The 19,496-nt window shown below is 47.9% G+C and overlaps 2 protein-coding genes across 7 annotated transcripts; both read left to right on the forward strand.

Annotated features, from left to right (window-relative positions):
• Positions 1-1,989: 1,989 nt before the first annotated feature.
• Positions 1,990-14,165, forward strand: LOC122375358 (polycomb group RING finger protein 3-like). Of its 6 annotated transcripts, none has more exons than XM_043354703.1 (6): positions 1,990-2,030; positions 9,417-9,544; positions 10,007-10,159; positions 10,796-10,935; positions 11,872-12,015; positions 13,117-14,165. In XM_043354703.1, the coding sequence occupies exons 2-6, from the start codon at positions 9,439-9,441 to the stop codon at positions 13,240-13,242; spliced, it is 669 nt and encodes a 222-aa protein (XP_043210638.1). In that variant the 5' UTR covers positions 1,990-2,030; positions 9,417-9,438; the 3' UTR covers positions 13,243-14,165. The 6 variants fall into 6 exon arrangements, with proteins under 6 accessions (XP_043210638.1, XP_043210637.1, XP_043210639.1 ...); XM_043354702.1 differs by lacking the exon at positions 1,990-2,030 and adding an exon at positions 7,194-7,276 and having other exon boundaries at positions 9,415-9,544; XM_043354704.1 differs by lacking the exon at positions 1,990-2,030 and adding an exon at positions 8,786-8,805.
• Positions 3,016-5,910, forward strand: LOC122375357 (piggyBac transposable element-derived protein 3-like). Its single transcript, XM_043354700.1, has 2 exons — positions 3,016-3,207; positions 3,844-5,910. Exons 1-2 carry the CDS (start codon positions 3,183-3,185, stop codon positions 5,673-5,675), a joined length of 1,857 nt encoding a protein of 618 aa, XP_043210635.1. The 5' UTR covers positions 3,016-3,182; the 3' UTR covers positions 5,676-5,910.
• Positions 14,166-19,496: the final 5,331 nt, after the last annotated feature.

Below are 19,496 nucleotides of genomic sequence, written 5' to 3' on the forward strand. Positions count from 1 at the left end.
AAGATAGCGCACCGATTGACCTATCGAGTGCGCGGGCCGCCGTCACGCGCCATGTCCGGGAGCTGTCGCGACGGAGGACAACCGCTGCCCACCCGCACCCGGACCCCACGCCTGGCCACGACTCCCTGGCGCGCTGGGGGTCGGTGACGCTGTCCCAGCTGAGGACCGGCACATCACCGCTGACCCGCGACACGCTCTACAAGATTGGCCTGGCAGCCAACGACGAATGCCCCGCGTGCGGGGAGCCCGACAGCGTGACGCACCTGCTGACCGTTTGTCCGGCCTATGAGGCGGCCCGCCGCCGCCGCTGGGGTGTCGACCCTCGCCTGGTCGACGTCCTCGGCGGCCCGGCGGCGAGGGTCGTCGATTTCATCGAGGGTGTCGGGCGGACCGAGCCGCCGCTCGACCCGCCTGCGCCGCCGCCCCCCTGAGCGGGCTGGCGGCGGGATGCAGAAGAAGAAGAAGAAGAAGAATACGTGAAAGAGAATATGCAGGACACGAAGTTAGGTCGTCTGAAACCCGAAAGGTAACGTATTGCTGAGCGAATAAAAAACAATGGTATCAGGTAAGCAAAATAAACACGTGAAAACAGTCAGCGGTAATCGGGTACCTATCAATGTGCTCTGCATTGCATCCATGTTTCGTTTACGCATTTGTTTTAAAGGGACCCTCCCACCTTCAAAAAAGTTTATGAATTGGCATGAAAGTGATGTCGCTCGGTTCAGAAAGAGCGAAAACGAATATCTACCAAATTTCACCGAAAAATATTCACCGGTTTTCAAGATATTAGACTTTTACTTTTGTTTACTTTTTTGGGATCTCCGCTGTTTCTAGCGACTTTATTTTAGAAGTGCGGCGTTTGCGGCAGATGTTGCGCGCAAATAGCATATACCACCACGTGCTACAAAACGTTTTAGTCAAACATTTAAAAATCGTTAGATATCTGCGCTGACGTCACACATTCAGAGGGGTATTCCTAAGCATTAGCCCCTCTGAATCAAAATGCTGCAATTTTGAAATTCAATATTTCCGATTTAAGGCATTTCTCGATGTTGTGAGTGCCGAAACCGGTAATTGTGAGCCAGGGACCCCATTTTGGCTATCTCAACTCAAATCTAATGTTAAGGTGGGAGGGTCCCTTGAATGTGCACTGACGCCTTGCAGTAAAAATTCGTTTGCCTTTTCGCTTTTGCCGGCCCCCACAGGCGCGACATTTTTACCCTGACTGGGGGGGGGGGGGGCAGGCCGGTGACTGCGGGGGTTTGCCCCCCCCCCCAGTTAACATGTTGGGTTCTGCAAATGGTCACGAATTCACTAGGGCCACACTGTTCCTGCACCGAAGCAAGGAGCTCCAGTGTAACCATCTAAGCGGATAAGCGGCTGACTGCTGAGTCGCCTGTCCCACCTGCATTTGAGAACATGTCGGTCTCAATGGAGCGAAGTCTTAATAATAGTCTCGAACTTATTGGGGGAGGAGGAGGGGGGATCGCATGGAGAATGGACCACCAACTCGACAGTCGACACACACTTACTTATATGACCCTGACCTAAGTGTACTTTGACATGTGACCTGTTTCCCGAGACCATATTAGGCCGGGGTACGCATTATCCGTGCTTTTCCAGACTTTTTGTGATTAGAAAATAGAAACGTGCCAACATGTGAAATGTTTGTCCCACGCATTGGCCTTCACTATTGGCCTTCATCGGCGAAAACGTACTTGAAAATGTACGACACCTGTTTCGGGCTGAATGTGTCCGTCGTCCGGTGTCATGTCATCATAGATACAAAGACGGCGTCATGCTTCAGAGCCAGGAATCATCAACATCCAGTGTTTTTTCGCCTTTCCAGTTAGGAAAAAAACTAGTAGAAATGAACATTTGGTAGCCTTCAACCAATTGCTACCAAATTATACGTAAATAGCGCACTTACATTTTGTGGCGCATTTCAGCGCGCGCGCGGTCTCTTGCATTGCCGGGATAGGTATCTCGAAATAATTTCGGTTTTTGTAGGTATTTTGGGTTGTATAAAGGTAAGTATAATAAGTAATCTTTCATAAAAGTCGTAATATGGTCTCCTTGTTTGATGAGTGGATGACGTTTTTTGTGAGAGAAACGGGTGTGGTGGCCGCCGGCCGGTGGGTAGAGACTAGAGTGGGATGGAAGAGTGAGATTTTGTGGTAACTAATTAGTTGCCTGACGTTATTCAGTGCTATGCGGACTCCTGACTGACAATTAATTAAAGGAAAAGGGCCACCTTTAACATGGGGATTGAAACTGAGATAGCCATCTTGTAGCCCGTGTCCGAAAACCTATCTGTCTACCTCCTTACGGCCGATTTCGGCCTCCATTCGTAGTTATCGGCAATTTTAAAAGAAAATACGCCAGGAATGCGTCCTTATCCCAGGAATGCGTTCTTATCCGACAATACAGCCACCCGCGGCGAGGCTTTGGTTTTTTACCAATCAGCTCCAACCAGCTCAGCTTTAACCAATCAGCTTATCTGACACAATCCGACGAGTCTGTCTTCTGAACGCTGATTGGCTTGAGTGTGACGTCATCGCTATGCCATCATACAGTAGGTGCCGTAGAGAGTATCAACATAGTACCAATATGTTAAATAGTTTTAAATACTTTTTCGCGAATTGTGCACTTCTGGCACCAGTTTTAAAAAGAAAATGAAAAATAATAATGTCAAAATGAAAAACAACGATATCTTCATATTTCACGAAGGTGGCCCTTTTCCTTTAATGATTATTCTGCTCTGAAGCACACTCAAAAGTCAATGGTGAAATTTGAAAACTAGCATCACAATATGACTTCTTTCTGTAAGTCAAACCAAGGTTATCAAATCTGACTTCACAGCAGAGGCCAGTTTAACCAGCAGAAAAATAGCTGCCTGCAGAAATTTTTGCCTCAAGACTGCCTCACAAATGGAGCGTAAACGATAAAGCCCTAGCCATTTACATGCCCATCGCGTTTACGCTCCAAATGTGAAGCAGTCTTTACAGCGACCCACCGTATAGATATCTATACACAACTTTGCAAATTTTTAGCGACAAGAAAACTTTTAGCATTGACCTTAATCCCGGGCGTATGGGTTTCTTTACCATTTGTTAGCCACCTGGCGAGAAATTTTGGCACTAGTACTTCGCAAACGTCCGCAATTTTCCTTTTTGTGAACTATGGCGACCGGCGGAAGAAGTACAGGTTAGTTAAACGCTGTTTTCAAATGTTTTTACGAATTGCTGAGAATAATTTCATGTAGCATTACTTAAAACTAACCATTACGGTTTATTTGGTGTCTTGTCTGTGTGTTTAAATTAATTGGCTTGCTTCCTATGCTGTCATCAATCACAATGTCAAGGTGTCTATACGTTGGGTCTGAATGCTGTCTTTAGGGGGTTATATTTGATCTCTCTCTCTCTCTCTCTCTCTCTCTCTCTCTCTCTCTCTCTCTCTCTCTCTCTCTCTCTCTCTCTCTCTCTCTCTCTCTCTCTCTCTCTCTCTCTCTCTCTCTCTCTCTCTCTCTCTCTCTCTCTCTCTTCTATTCTCTCGCTATTTCCTCTCTTTCTTCCTCTCTTCTATCTCTCCGTTCGTTCGTTCGTTCGTTCGTTTGTTCGTTCGTTCGTTCGTTCGTTCGTTCGTTCGTTCGTCCGTTCGCTCGTTCGTTAGTTCGTCCGTCCGCCCGTGCATCGTCCATCCCTACGACCCCCATCCCTACGTCCCTCCCTCCCTCCCTCCCTCCCTCCCTCCCTCCTCCATCCCGCCCTCCCTCCCTCCCTGCCTCCGTCCATCCGCCCATCCGTCCAATTTCCCTCATGGTTACAATCCCTGCCATTCCAGGATGTTCTGGGAGTCCTTCCTGTTCCACACGTCCTGCAACTGCCCGCCGGAGGCCTCCCGCAATAACTGATGAACAGCTGCGTGAGATCCTGAACAACCTTGACATCTCTGATATTGAGCTCTCGGAAGATGAAGATGACTTGGCCGGAACTGCACCGATGAACGTCTCTGGCGAAAACGAAGACAGCCCATCCTCAAACGACGAGCTGTCAGCAACCGATGAAGAGACGTCCGATCCACCTGCCAGCAGAAGAGTGTTCTGGAGACTCAATGCCGATTTTGGAGAGCCGGCACAGCGTCTCTTGGAGATGGGAGTAAGCACGGGAAGAGTTGAGCTGCAGAAAGTGCTTCCGCTTGAGATGTTTCTTCGATACGTATCTGGTGATCTGCTTGCCGTCATAGCAACATGTACTAACCAGCGCCTAGCAGAGCAGGGAAAGACTCCTAATGTCACACCAGGAGACATCTTCAAGTTCTTTGGCATCTGTTTTTACACGTCAGTCATCAAGTTCCCATGGCTTCGGATGTACTGGAGCGAGAAGTATCGTCTTCCAGTGGTTGCCGATCAAATGAGCAGAAACAAGTTCTTCAACATCAGGGCCAATCTAAAGGTGGTCGATGATAATCGCGTTAGCGAGGACCACAAACAGAATGATCGTCTGTGGAAAATCCGACCACTGCTGGACGCCATTCGGCAGCGCTGTCTTCAGCTGGATCGTCCTGAAGCCGTGGCAGTGGACGAGCAGATGATCCCGTTCACCGGTACAACCAGCCTGAAACACTACGTTCCCAACAAGCCGAATCCTGTTGGACTGAAGAATTGGGTACTGGCGGGTGACAATGGCCTAATGCTCGACTTCGAGATCGATCAGGGGAAGTCGAAGCTGATCGGCATGCTCACTGATGCCAGACCTGGGGTAGGCCTTGGAGAAGCTGTGGTGCTTCGGCTGTCGGAGACTCTTCCGGTAGAAAGCAAGGTTTACTTCGATCGGTTCTTCACATCACTTCCGCTGCTTGATGCTCTAAGCGACAGGAACCTCAAAGCAACTGGCACTATCATGAAAAACAGAATCCCAAAGCCGGTAAAGATTCCGACTCAGAAGGACCTGGGAACTCGCGGCACGTCTCAGTGCTCTGTCCGCCAAGACCCAGCAAAAGGACCTCTGGGAATAACCACATGGCTGGACAACAAACCCGTGATCCTTGCATCCAACCACGAAGGAATCCACCCGGAGGACGAGTGTAGGAGATGGAGCAAACGAGATCGGAAGTTCATCGCAGTCAGTCGGCCTGCAGTCGTGCGGTTGTACAATAGGAGCATGGGAGGGGTAGACCTGCTGGACCGGATGGTGTCCTACTATCGGACGTCAGCTCGGACGAAGAAGTGGACGGTGCGCGTGATACTCCACATGCTCGATGTGACAGCCACCAACTGCTGGATCGAGTACAAGAATGAGCTGGAAAGAACTGGTCATGGCGAGCGTAAGGACATGCTGCAGATGATGGACTTCAAGCTGAGACTGGCAGAACAGCTGATTGAAGAGGGATCGAGACTAGATCGTGACATGGACAGGACGATGCCAGAAGACGCTGACAACACAGCCGCTCTCCATGAAGCTGACAACCAGTCGTGCTCTCGTGTTCCTGTTCCTTCCGTAAAAAGGCGGCACGAGGAGGCCAGGCACATGCCTGAGATGGATTCAGGGAAGGCCTCTTACCACAGGTGCCGACTGCCAGGATGTTCAAAACTGGCCAGAGTAAAATGTTCGTCATGTCGTGTTTACTTGTGTCTGACGTCTGACAGGAACTGCTTCATGAAGTTCCACCGGTAGCAATGGAAGGGAGATGACGTTTCTGGAGGATTTGACGTGCGAATCCAGACGAAATAGTACCTACTGGTATCTTCTTGATAAGCATTGCAGTAAAAGCACTGCAACTGATTGTTAGCTGTGAGAGCATTTTAAGTTCGCCTGCTAGTGATGAAAGATACTCACCTGTTCTGTGGCAATAAACGTGGTTGGCAGTCACCAATATATTTGTGAAAGTAGGTAAATCGAACGGCTCAAATCAACGAACTGAGACCCAACGTATATATGTGTATACATGGCATATTTTGAAAAAATATTTTTCAAATAATTTTTTGAAGACCATTTTTGGTCTATTTACATCTCCCTTGATATCCTTTTAAGTTTTTGTCGTTGTAGCTTTCTCACTTAGTGCATGGGTCGCTAGAGGTTAGGAGGTTCTCTTGCCACACACCGGTGACCGTCCAGCCAGAAGTTCGACGTCGCGTAGTGAGGACGACGAAAGGTAGAAACAACAGATTGACCCCCCGAGGACAGAAACAACAGGACGAATACGTGAAAGAGAATATGCAGGATACGAAGTTAGGTCGTCTGAAACCCGAAAGGTAACGTATTGCTGAGCGAATAAAAAACAATGGTATCAGGTAAACAAAATAAACACGTGAAAACAGTCAGCGGTAATTGGGTACCTATCAATGTGCTCTGCATTGCATCCATGTTTCGTTTACGCATTTGTTTTAATGTGCACTGACGCCTTGCAGTAAAAATTCGTTTGCCTTTTCGCTTTTGCCGGCCCCCACAGGCGCGACATTTTTACCCTGACTGGGGGGGGGGGGGGGGCAGGCCGGTGACTGCGGGGGTTTGCCCCCCCCCCCCAGTTAACATGTTGGGTTCTGCAAATGGTCACGAATTCACTAGGGCCACACTGTTCCTGCACCGAAGCAAGGAGCTCCAGTGTAACCATCTAAGCGGATAAGCGGCTGACTGCTGAGTCGCCTGTCCCACCTGCATTTGAGAACATGTCGGTCTCAATGGAGCGAAGTCTTAATAATAGTCTCGAACTTATTGGGGGAGGAGGAGGGGGGATCGCATGGATAATGGACCACCAACTCGACAGTCGACACACACTTACTTATATGACCCTGACCTAAGTGTACTTTGACATGTGACCTGTTTCCCGAGACCATATTAGGCCGGGGTACGCATTATCCGTGCTTTTCCAGACTTTTTGTGATTAGAAAATAGAAACGTGCCAACATGTGAAATGTTTGTCCCACGCATTGGCCTTCACTATTGGCCTTCATCGGCGAAAACGTACTTGAAAATGTACGACACCTGTTTCGGGCTGAATGTGTCCGTCGTCCGGTGTCATGTCATCATAGATACAAAGACGGCGTCATGCTTCAGAGCCAGGAATCATCAACATCCAGTGTTTTTTCGCCTTTCCAGTTAGGAAAAAAACTAGTAGAAATGAACATTTGGTAGCCTTCAACCAATTGCTACCAAATTATACGTAAATAGCGCACTTACATTTTGTGGCGCATTTCAGCGCGCGCGCGGTCTCTTGCATTGCCGGGATAGGTATCTCGAAATAATTTCGGTTTTTGTAGGTATTTTGGGTTGTATAAAGCAGGGGGGTACGCTCCGGCTGTTTAGCATTACGAAAAATGGTGACAGACGTTTGTGGAGGATTGTCGACGAACTCTTGTTCCGCGAGCAGTACTTACACGCTAGCGGAAAATTCACCAATCAGCGCTCGGCAGTACTCGACGCTGATTGGTCCGACGCTCGTGACGAAATTGCGGGGGACCGCAGTTATTCTCTATGGACCCGAATAGGCTTTTGGATTTCGGAGGAGTTTCTTTAAAATTATATGCTGTTTGGAGCTGTTTTCGAGTTGAAATATATTTCTTATGACTGTTAGCTATATAATGACACCATAAAATCATGATTTTAATAAATATTACCGATGTAATATCGGCCGAAAAGACATGCTGTCATGGCACGGACTGCCCTGCGGCTGATGTGGGGCCCCTAGTGCCAGCGTATGGTAATAATGGGTTGACGAAGGGTTATTGGAGAAACTTAGAGCCCCTTTAGCATTCAGTATAGGGTCATCAGAGGCCGGGAATGTCCATCAGGGGTCTGAGTAGGCCTGTCATAGGGGCATACATGACACATCATGGCCCATGGGTCAATGTAGATCCATTAGGGGCCGTTGAAGGGCCATCATTGTTCAGCGTGGGCTCGCAATTACCTCTGATGGGCATATGCCGTGCCCCGATGGACTAACGCTGGCCCCTGATGAACCATCACCAGCCCCTGATAGGTCTACAAAGCCCTCTGCTGGGTCCAAATTGGTCACTGATATGCCCAAATGGGCCACTGAGATACCCGTACAACATCGGGCACATCCCCTGACTGCACCTGCTGGACCAATGCCGTCCCCTCATGGGCCCACCACAGCTCTTGAATGACCTTTTCAAGTCCCCTGAAGTGCCTTTATTGGCCTAAATGGCCCCTGATTGACTGATGTGGTCCCTATTGGTCCTATATGGCCCCCATGAGCCCTCAACGTCGGCCTAGACAGCCTTACATTATATGCCACTGGGCCCTGTTGGGTCAGCACCGGCCCCCGATAGGCTTGCACACTGGACCCACCGGGCCTATACCGACCCATGAAGGGTCTATGTCGAACCCTCACGGACCTCCGATGACCACACGCCGACATGTGTGGCCCCATCAGCAGTGGTCCGTCTATCCCATGTACTTACGGTCTTTTTGGCCGATGTGACACCGGTAGTATATAGAATGTCATGATTAAATGTCGTTATTACACAGTCAAAAGTCACAGAAAGAATATCCAAGCTCAAAAATGGCCTCAAACCCAACAAAAACTGGTATAAATCCCCTTCAAAAGCCGTAAGTCTATTAAACGCCATAGGGGAATAGCTACAGTCCCCCGCAATTTCGTCACGAGCATCGGGCCAATCAGCGTCGAGTATTGCCGAACGCCGATTGGTCGATTTCCGCTAGCCTGTAAATGCTGCTTGCGGATATAGTTTTGAACAAGTGAGGGTCGCGGCTACTAATTATCGCTTGTCACCACTTTTTCGTCGGGAACGTTCTACCTGGTTTATATAGCCTTGGTATAAAGGTAAGTATAATAAGTAATCTTTCATAAAAGTCGTAATATGGTCTCCTTGTTTGATGAGTGGATGACGTTTTTTGTGAGAGAAACGGGTGTGGTGGCCGCCGGCCGGTGGGTAGAGACTAGAGTGGGATGGAAGAGTGAGATTTTGTGGTAACTAATTAGTTGCCTGACGTTATTCAGTGCTATGCGGACTCCTGACTGACAATTAATTAATGATTATTCTGCTCTGAAGCACACTCAAAAGTCAATGGTGAAATTTGAAAACTAGCATCACAATATGACTTCTTTCTGTAAGTCAAACCAAGGTTATCAAATCTGACTTCACAGCAGAGGCCAAGCAGAAAAATAGCTGCCTGCAGAAATTTTTGCCTCAAGACTGCCTCACAAATGGAGCGTAAACGATAAAGCCCTAGCCATTTACATGCCCATCACGTTTACGCTCCAAATGTGAAGCAGTCTTTAGGCAAAAAATTCCGGCAGGCAGCTATTTTTCTGTTGGTAAAACTGGCCTCTGGATCAGAAAATTAACCTTCTTATTTTGTCATTAGTAAAGCTTGTTTGAAACTCTTATAGATTACAAAGTGCATATTTCATATTGCCATTTTTTTTTTCAGTGAGAAAGTAAAGCAAGAGACCATGGAGGTAGAAATCAAACTTGAAGACATAAATCCCAATATCACATGCAAGATTTGTAAAGGTTACTTTGTTGATGCAACAACAATAACAGAATGCCTGCATACATGTAAGTATCTATGATGCATAGATTGTATCTAGCATCTAGGTAGGTAAGTAGGTACAAGTAGGTACAGTATAATATGTGGGTTGCAACTTGCAGATACACTCCAGCGATTTTTTTTGTATCTTATTTATGATCACCCGCTAAAACCATCATTTGTGATGTAAGAATAAAGGTTGCAAATTTTGAAAATGTCAGCTGAAACATGTGCTTTTCTCCTGTAGGCTGTAACAGCATGTCATGAAAAAGTCAATGTACCTGTAATTGCACTATTTATATCAACATGTAATAAGTCAGCTAATAGGTTGGTCATGCTATCTACTGTTTTGTGTTAATATATATATATATATTATATAATATATATATATATATATATATATATATATATATATATATATATATATATATATATATATATATATATATATAATGCTGGATCACACTGATTTTGTACATATTGTTTTGCAGTTTGCAAGAGTTGTCTGGTGAAGCACCTGGAAGAGAGGAACACATGTCCAGAGTGCAACAGCATCATCCACCAGTCGCACCCACTGCAGTACATCAGCTTCGACAGGACCATGCAGGACATTGTCTACAAACTGGTGCCAAACATTCTGGAAGGTAAGTCATACATTGGATGAAATGGATGTGACAATCAACCCTATCCTATTAAGGTGAGTCATCAATCATGCATACCTATGTGCTACTAAGCATGTTCAGTCTACCTTAGTAATGTCTTGCATTCTATTTTGAATTTAAACTCCTTACACAACTTCTATGGGGCAGAGCTGCTTGGAAATGATGGCACCTGATAGTGATGGTAGTTTTCTTGAGTTTCTGTAGAGAATACAGTAGTGAAATTAATCCCCTACTAATGTGACACAGGGCGTAGGGGCTGACATTGAGGTGTCTAGCACTTCAAAGCCCTGCCCCTCACCCACCATTTCACACACACGCTTCTTGGCCAGTTGCGCTGGGCACCACCAGAGTAAAACCATTACTTATTCCAAGCATTACAAATTATACTATGATAATAATAATCACAGCAGTATATTTGTAGTAAGACAAGTACATAATTTTTATGGTGTATTGAAAATTGTTGATGCATGGTAGATTTAAAACTATTGATACAGCCTTTCTTGCATTTATTTCTTGCATATTATATTTTCATCATTGGTTGGTAATGAACGGCATCAATGTCATTTGTGATAAGCTGAGAACCACTGAAGCCACTGATGACTGATCTACATTTTGCAGACGAGATGGAGCGGGAACGGGCGTTCTACAAGTCGCGAGGCCTGCCCAACCCGAAGGACCAGACCGGGCAGGATGACGAGGCCAACGGTGGCACAGAGGAGGCCGTCAAGGGACAGGACTACCACAGGCTCGACGAACAGGTCAGTCGGTCTTCCGCCAGACCTGATGACAGACAGGACGGGTTAGTCGTGGGGAGTTACCAGGTGAATTGTGTGCGTGCATTGATGCATGTTGGTGTCTAATTGTCGGGCGTTGACGTTTTTAGGTTCCAGGATTGTGAGGATGAACGTTGTCGAAGTATTTTGAAAATGACCTTGTTTTTTCGAGCTCCGGTATTATGTGTTTTTGTCAAGTACGGTATTGTGTTACCTTTTCTCCAGAAAAGGATGGCGTGGTCGGCGGACTTGTCCAATAACACTCGAACCTAGCGGGAGTTGGGTGAACCTTTAGTTCCTGATTTTCACGCAGTGGTCTCGCTCAGCGCCTACCGAAGTACGCTAGGCTCACTGGTCTAAAGTTCTGTCGCCAGGTGACTCTGGTACTTGAGTCGTTCCCTGGTCACATGTGATTCCTATACCTGTCACCAGGCGGCAGCATTGATAGAAACATTTTCTCTTGATGTCTTGGTTGTGCGGTGTGCAATGTCAAGTTATGTGGCTATACTTGATGCAGATTGCGTTATTTTATCAACAGGGGAAGGGACTTCAATGCTGACCTCGGCTTTCTTTATCCTATGCTGGGTCAAGCATGGCCAGTCTTGTGTATTGAAGTCGGTTCGCCCCAGGAGGCTTTGGCTAAGCTTTGCGTTGCATGTTGCAGTTCGCTCCAAACTTCTCGTAATTCTCACGTCGGGGTTGGGTTCCGTTTTTTTTTTAATGACTGGTTACGTTTTAAAACTATGCAGCCCTTACCCAGGGTTTACAACCCAGCAATAGCCAATCTGTGTGGACTGTGGTGGTGTGCGCTCTGTGCAGTTATGATAAATTCGAATTTTCATTGTTCGCTATATTTCTGGGTCACTGGTTGACTTTGTCCTTGTATGTACAACCAGTCGTAACACCCATGTCACCTTTCAGGTCAACATATCCCTGGAGTGTTCCAGTTCAAAACTGAGCAAGCTCAGTCGAGAGCACATCCGCTGTTCAGCACAAGCAACCATCACCCACCTCAAGAAGTTTGTCGCGCTCAAAATCCTCAACAGTATGGACAAATACAAAGAGGTGGGTACTTTCGCCAGTTCCGTGCTTCGTTTGGGTTTCCTTTTTGACTTGATTCGAAGGTTTTCATCGTTAAGTCAAAACGTAAATCGCAATGATACCTGTAAAAAAAAGTTCATAGCTGGGCAAAATATGCGTAGTCATATGGTGTCAGTCAGATGGAATAGCGCACAAGCTGCTTGGCTGCTGAGTACCTAAGTTAACCCGTAAAAAGAGTAAATTTTATTCTAACGAGCATATTGTGTGTTAAGTATATCGTTGGTTTCGTTTCGCGGCGAGTCCTGTTCGAGCAGTCACCCAGCGCCGCCCGTCTCCACTGAGGCCTTCCGTCCCGGCCGGGTGCCGCTCCTCAGTAGCCAGCGTCTCGGTAACAGCACCTGCGCGGCCTGTCGGCCGCTGTCGCCACCGCCCCTCTCCGGTGGTAACCGGGGCCTGTCGTCACGTGTCTGTCACCCCCCCTCTCTGCCCCGGCACCGTCGTGCATATCACGCAGCCCCAGCGCCCCTATCGGGCCATCAGAGCGGCCGCCAGGACGCCGCGTTTGAGAGGGTCGCCCCGTCCCTTCCCGACCCGCCCGGTGCGGCCCCTGCACTGTGACAGACGCGGACTCCAATATTCATGCGGCTGATGCATCGGCATGAGCGCTCCGTGAAAAGCAGTGTTGGCTGGGCGATGATGTACGAGCGCCGCGATTCGTACATGTGCATCGGCGTTTCTCGCTCTGGTATGCGGACGGACGCGGGGCGGCTCTGGGGTGTCCTTGCACGGCCGGTTGCGACATGCGGTGACACGGTGGTGTGCCGGGGCCGAGGACGAGCTCTCGTCCGGCCGGTGAGAAGTGAAATCGCTCGTCTCTATCTGGCGGCGACACGGCGGGGAGGCGCTGATGGCCCGACGACAGGTTACAGGGTGATGATTTACGGGGCCCGCTCGTATCGCCTTCCATATCATTGCAGCCACACCTCTGTCGCCTGGCAGGGCTGCTTGCCAACGGCATGCGACAACTTTTGGTCATTACAAACACCAAAACTAATATGTGAACGTGATTGGTCTATTTAGATCTTTTTGTATGAATGTGTGAGTCTGATTGGTACTTTTTCCCAGATCGACATTTTCTGCAACGACGAGATGCTGGGGAAGGACCACACGCTCAAGTTTGTGTTTGTGACTCGCTGGAGGTTCAAAGACCCGCCGATGCAGCTGTGCTATCAGCCGCGCGTCGACGTCTGACAGCGACGCTCCTCTCGTGTGACCGGACAATGGCGGATTGCCGCCGGTTGACGCCTCTCTCAGGACGTGGTGATTCAAACAGAGGACGCTACCGGCTGGCACCGCCTTCCTGTAAATCGCTGTGACATCCGACGAGTTTTGTGCGACCGAGAGGCCTCTTTTGTGTCGGGGAGACACCGGCGTCTGTGAACGTAGAGGTTCCGGGGGTTATGTAGAGGCCAGAGAGCCACCCACCGATGGGCCTCCACTCTGGCAGAGGCGCGATCTGATGGACATGTCTCGCCGGTGCTTGTCCTCCCGAGAAGGACGTCAATGCAGCTCTTCGCAGTCTGTGAGATGGGGACCTGATTGAGGCCTGCGGGATATCCCTCCACACCTTAGAGACCCCCGGATCCTGATTTCAAATGTGCGGATTCTGTTAACTTTCGACAAGACAGAGCTTGCTCAGTTATAAGCTTTTTATCGATAAAGAATGCTCGTCTGACCAGATCTCATTCATATAATCATCGTTAAAAACACGGCTCTGGTGCGATCATTGTATTTGAAAAGTGACAACTTCTCTTCCAGCTCTGCTCCGTGAATGCAATGCGTGTGGAGATACGAGCTGAGCTGCACTTAAAATTTTTGTCCTTTTCGTGTCGAAACTTCTCTTTTTGGGTGTGTTATGTGATGGTTGAGTTTAGGTGGGAGGCGTTTGGGTGCGCGTCTATGAGTGGACATCGCAGATGTGACGATGTTCTTTGACCGGACATCTGCCTGCGTATGCTACGAGTTGCACGCGCCTTGTCCTCGTATTGTGCATGACATGGTAATCGTTCGATGAATTTGCTACAGGTGTTTTGTATTATGACATGTGCTGGTGGCCATTTGCGAGAAAGTGTAAATTTTTGTTATGAATGCTTTAATACAGTGTATTGTATGCATATAGCTACTTTTTTTTAGAAAGTTACTTACGTTCATAAATGTCTGTTATAATTAGGTAACTCACACAAATGATAAATTGTTACCGAGAAAGCAGTAAAACACGCTTGACAATACGAGGTCCGTGAATTAAGTGCAGAAAAATCCATGTCCGCATGCTAATAAGTACAAAATCGGACTCAGTGCCCGTTTGTATCGATTACCCTAGTGAATGACGGGTGACTGACAACAAATGCGACTGTATTCTTAGCACATGATTTACACTTTCTCTCATTTCGACTCGCCCTCAATCCAGTTTTGCCAGCACAGCAAGTGCGGTGCAGTGGGGCCTGTGTGACTCTCAAACTTGCGAAAGCAAGTGCCGCACTTGGTGTGAAAGGAGTAGCACCATCGCCCCTGAATCATAAATAACCCATCGTTGGTAACGTTCGACAAATACCTCATGCAGATGACATGTGAATACTCGCTGACACATGGTGACTGGAACGTTAGAGAATCTATCGCTTAGTCGTACCACACCGTCGTGTAAGTACCTGTTCCTTGCGAAAGCTTGCGTCAGCCGACCCGAAATGTCTACGCAGCAACCTTTATCCCACTTAGGCATTGCAACATTGTAATGAATACTAATGTCTATTGTCTCCATTTGCCCTTTTTTATAGCCCATGCCCATGGGCCACGGAAACATTCATCAAAAGAGCATCACGGAACAGTTATTTTATGCTTTTAGTTTTTTTTTTCTTTAAAGAACCATATGAATATGTAATGAATCCTAATGTCTATTGTCTCCATTTGCCCTTTTTTATAGCCCATGCCCATGGGCCACGGAAACATTCATCAAAAGAGCATCACGGAACAGTTATTTTATGCTTTTAGTTTTTTTTTTTTAAAGAACCATATGAATAACCTCTGCAGTCGTCAGTTTCGGAAGTTTCAGTCGCTTATCCGTGCACCCATGTCCTTTTCGGGTGAGGACTGGAGCGGTAAAAGCGCCCATTCGCCATGAAGCGTGTTATTTAGCTTAAAACAGTTTTACGTATTCAGACTATGAGTTAATCTATACTACGCCATTTATATTTCAATCATAATCCGATATTTTAGCGCTCTTAACTGGTAAGTGATAACCCAACCGATGAATGGGAGTGTAGGCACCTCGGTGGCTGAGGGCCGCGTCTCGCAGTCGGAAATCGACCGCAACTTGTTGATGTCCCCCGCTGTTCGAGGGGAGAGTCGCATTCATTTGCATTCCCGATACGGTCTTCAACAGACTCCGTAGCAAACATCACGTGCAACCCTTCGGGCGGCCTCCGGGCTCTTCACGGGTCGTCTGTGTCGCAAGGGGTCCACCGACACAGCCGATACCTCCGTTCTGTGACCGCTCAGCCTAGTCGGCGCCGGATCAGGTCGGGTCAGGTCGCTGCCCGTGGGCACTCCGGACACATCTGGTTCAGCGCGGCGCCTCCGCCGCCGTCGGCACGCCTCTCACCTGCAAGGCTCGCGCTCGGCGCGGCTCATTGTCTATGCAGGTGGCCGGCCCGTATGGAAATGCCGCGGCGCCCGGTGTCCGATCGGGGCCTGATGACCCCATGCAAATGGCCGCTGCCGGTGACACGGCGATAGATGGCCCGTCGCGGACCAACACCGACCGGCCGCCGCGCGCCGCACACGCTGCCGATGCGCCGCTGCGGCCACAGCAGCTCTCCGCGAGAGGCAGCGGCGGCCACAGCAGCTCAGCAGGCGGCTGGGACGGCAGCCGGGCTCGACGGCTTTCCTGGACGGACTACTCGGGGGAGGAGCAGGCACAGGTGAGCCCTCCGAGCGGTCGGGGCGAAGGCTGTAAAAGTTTTGAACCCTGGATAAGGGCGGTTATGTTCTAGTTAGTTCACGATTCCCATTCCCCATCCTTCAGCGTCGTCTTGACGTCACACAACAGAATGAATGGGCTCTCAGCTGTAGTCTGTAACCAGGCCGCATGTTGAGTTTCCGCATGCTGTGAAACTGTAATGTGTTGCTTTTTTATCTTGCGAGCTGCGGCATAAACTATATTTGAAGTAAAACGAATAAAAGAGTGTCGGTACTGTAAGGTACAGCCCACCGCTAAAGTAATGTAGGGTTTTACCAATCTCAACGGTTGGCTTTGACTGGCGATTGTTTAATGCGGAGTGATCGAAAAGAGGATGTCAATAGCTAAAGTTGCAGCTGCAAAGGTGACGATACATATAAGTTACATTCAAAGTTTCATTGTAGTCTGGCTAATCGTTCCTAAGCTTCAGAAGCAGAACATACCCGTGACTGAAAACCCACATTATACTTCTGCTGTGGACTGTACCTAAGTGCTTCGCGATGTAGGTAACCGCGATTAGTTGCGACATGTGTAGACAATAAAATTACGCTTAGAAGATGTCGCGCACATTTTCTATTCATACCACATACCTATCAGCGATGCCATTAGCATGCTCCAATCGGAGAAACGAACAAATTTGAGAAGCGACGCAATCACGCATTCCATCGACTGATAAATTCATCTACCCGCTAGACCTGCAGGTTCCGGGACGGGGTGACAAATAATCCATTGAAGTGTTGTTTCTTCGCATTTCCTGCGTAATTACAAAAGCTGCTTAATCAATTGTTATCATGCCACTGAGCGATGCATGAAGAGAATCGGCTTCAAATGGTTTACGTCCCACACATCCATGACAACCGCGGGGAGCCACTTTGCTGGAGATAAATGGAACCGCTGATCAGAATTTTGCACTGAATTGCGAATTTAGTTAGCATACCTACCAGAATCTATGAAATTGCAGCACCGTCTATAGGATAACAGTCGCTTTTCAACAGCTATTCTTTTTAGATGCAATCAACATTAATGATTAAAAAGTAGGGACTTGGTCGCATGACTGCGTCAGTCGTGGGTCAGTCGTGCGAATTAGACGCCTATCAATCTACAGACCCGATCGAAGTGCCCTCCCCCCCCCCCCCCCCCTCCACCCTCGCAACGCCCGATATCGATGAGCCTTTGTCGTTTTCTAGAATAGAAACAGAACTAAACAACTTTTATTAGCAAAAGTTAGCTTTAAACTGCACTGCAATGCGTACGTAGTCAAAACCTAAGGAGTTTTTGGAGTTACAAAAAACAACTTTTTGAGGGGTATCATGGTATACCCCCGCAGCGTTCGAGATCGCTTTTCTGGATCCAGCTATGATTGGAAATAGGAAGATAAGTAGCCTATAAACATAACGGATCAAATAATGCTTCACAATGTCCCCGCTCGATTTCTTCCGAGACGAAAAGCTCAAATCGCTAGATGAACATTGAACAGTTCGAGGTGAAAACAGCGAACCTGAAAACTTACCCACCAAAAAGTGGGCCCCGCCTGTGGTTCGGATATTAGAGCTTAGTTTATGGTCGTCTGGAGACTGAATGCTGTTTTAGCCATGTGTTAGCATCTTCTGTTTGAACGGTGTGACTAACGCTCAGTGTGGCTACATGTAGCCGGCAAGGTCAGTGCAATGTCAACGGTCTTCTGCTCGCGCATTGCTCAACCGCCTGCCCGTTGTCGAATGTGACATTGCCCGTCTTGAAACTTCAACCGTCATATGCAAATAGGCATGCAGATGCCAGCATTAGCATATCCGCAAATCGAGGGCGTTCTGCTTATAGCGAGGAGGCACCGGCAGACGACCTTAGTTTGGCATGACTGAAACCTCGCCTTCGGCGGGTAGCTATGCGTGAAATAACTTAAATAAACGGGTTCAGGATGGTGGTTACCTACTGGTTAGGGTTGGTAATGAATGAAGCCTCAGGCCTCAGCACATCCCTAATAACAGTTGTCGCTTCTAATGAGCAATGATGCCTAATGTTCGTTACCTTATAGGTAAATCGGTACCAATCAATGTGAAAAGGCGTGCACAAAAAGAACGATAACTGCGGAGAAACGCTGAAGATGGTCTTATTTGCATTGCAAATTCAAAAGACGCATAAGATAGAGCCTGCAATGAGTAATGTCATAAAAAGTTTAGAGACGAATTTAAATAGTCGACGTTGAATCGCATAGATAAGCCATTTTAGCTTTCGCTTTCGTATGCGAGTACAGATGGGATGAAATTAGTATGGGATGTTCTTCACGACGGACATGCAAGTATAAATGGCCATTTATTCAATGACTTGAGTTCCTCAACATGTCATTCAAATTCAGTCTGTAATCTGATGAAAGACGCTCGTTACCTGGGCTTGTTCCGTTGCTTCAACACTAATACTGTTTGGCGCTTTGGTATGGCCTTTGCTTCTTCAATGGCCAGACATCAGGGTGGATCCAAGATGTTTTTTTCTCGACAAGGGGCCAAAGGTATGGGGGCGGCATGTGTAACACATACGGATACCTATTGGGCGGCAAAGTGTGCGATTGGGGCGCCCATAGTGATATTGAAGACAAGTCCCTTCGTCTTTCTCCCTTCCTTCAATATTTATGAGCATAGTGATGTTCTTAGTGTTGCTTAGTGTTTTCCTGATTCGATGCTTCGCAGGGCGGCATATTTTTTCGGCTAGGGGCTTTAGCCCCTCCCCTCTATCCACCCCTGCCAGACACTGGCGGATCCAGGCATTTTCAAAGGGAGGGACCAAAGCCGGCCACTTTTTGGAAACTCTATAATGGTTTTCGGGATGGACCGTTTTTCCCTCCCCCCCCCAAAAAAAGAAAAACTCCTCGGCGCAAGTTTACTCCATGCCAGTACCATTGACCGATTGTAACATTCGAAATATATTCATTCGACTTTAAACATTCGAAAGAGGGCAAAAAATCTGATGTGTAAAGCGCTTTTTAAGGACAAAGGTCAGGTCTTCGAAGGTGGGCATCAATAGTAAAATTTCCCACTTTTGACATACTTGAGACTAACTGGGTTTGGGAATGAAGTTTTATCGACTTAACTAGCATGCATGCCTATATCATCTGTTGTGAATTGCGGTCCAGAGGAGATTTTAAAGGGGCGAATTCTATTTGGAAGTGAGGGGGAGGGGCAACTCACATTTTGGCCGCCCCTAGGCCTAACTTTAGCCCGGTTGCCCGCCCCCCCCCCCCGGATCCGCCAGTGAACTTGATTCCATAGTCGATCTCATTTACATCTCGATGTTTCCTGTCCCTAATGCTGGTCAGGGGCCATCTTAGGGCCGGGACGGTAGGTAACGAGTGGTTGAGAATGTTGGCGCCGCACACTGGTCGGAAACGCTCCAGCGAGAGGCCAGCGGCCTTTCCGCAAAAGTTTTTTGCTTGTTATTCCACAACTAGTGAAGCAAACTTCATAAAACTTTGCATACCTTCTCTGTCATATGTAAGCTATCA

The sequence above is a fragment of the Amphibalanus amphitrite genome, unplaced genomic scaffold (assembly GCF_019059575.1).
Source record: "Amphibalanus amphitrite isolate SeventyFive unplaced genomic scaffold, NRLGWU_Aamphi_draft 001823F_arrow, whole genome shotgun sequence".
In the NCBI taxonomy this organism is placed as follows: domain Eukaryota; kingdom Metazoa; phylum Arthropoda; class Thecostraca; order Balanomorpha; family Balanidae; genus Amphibalanus; species Amphibalanus amphitrite.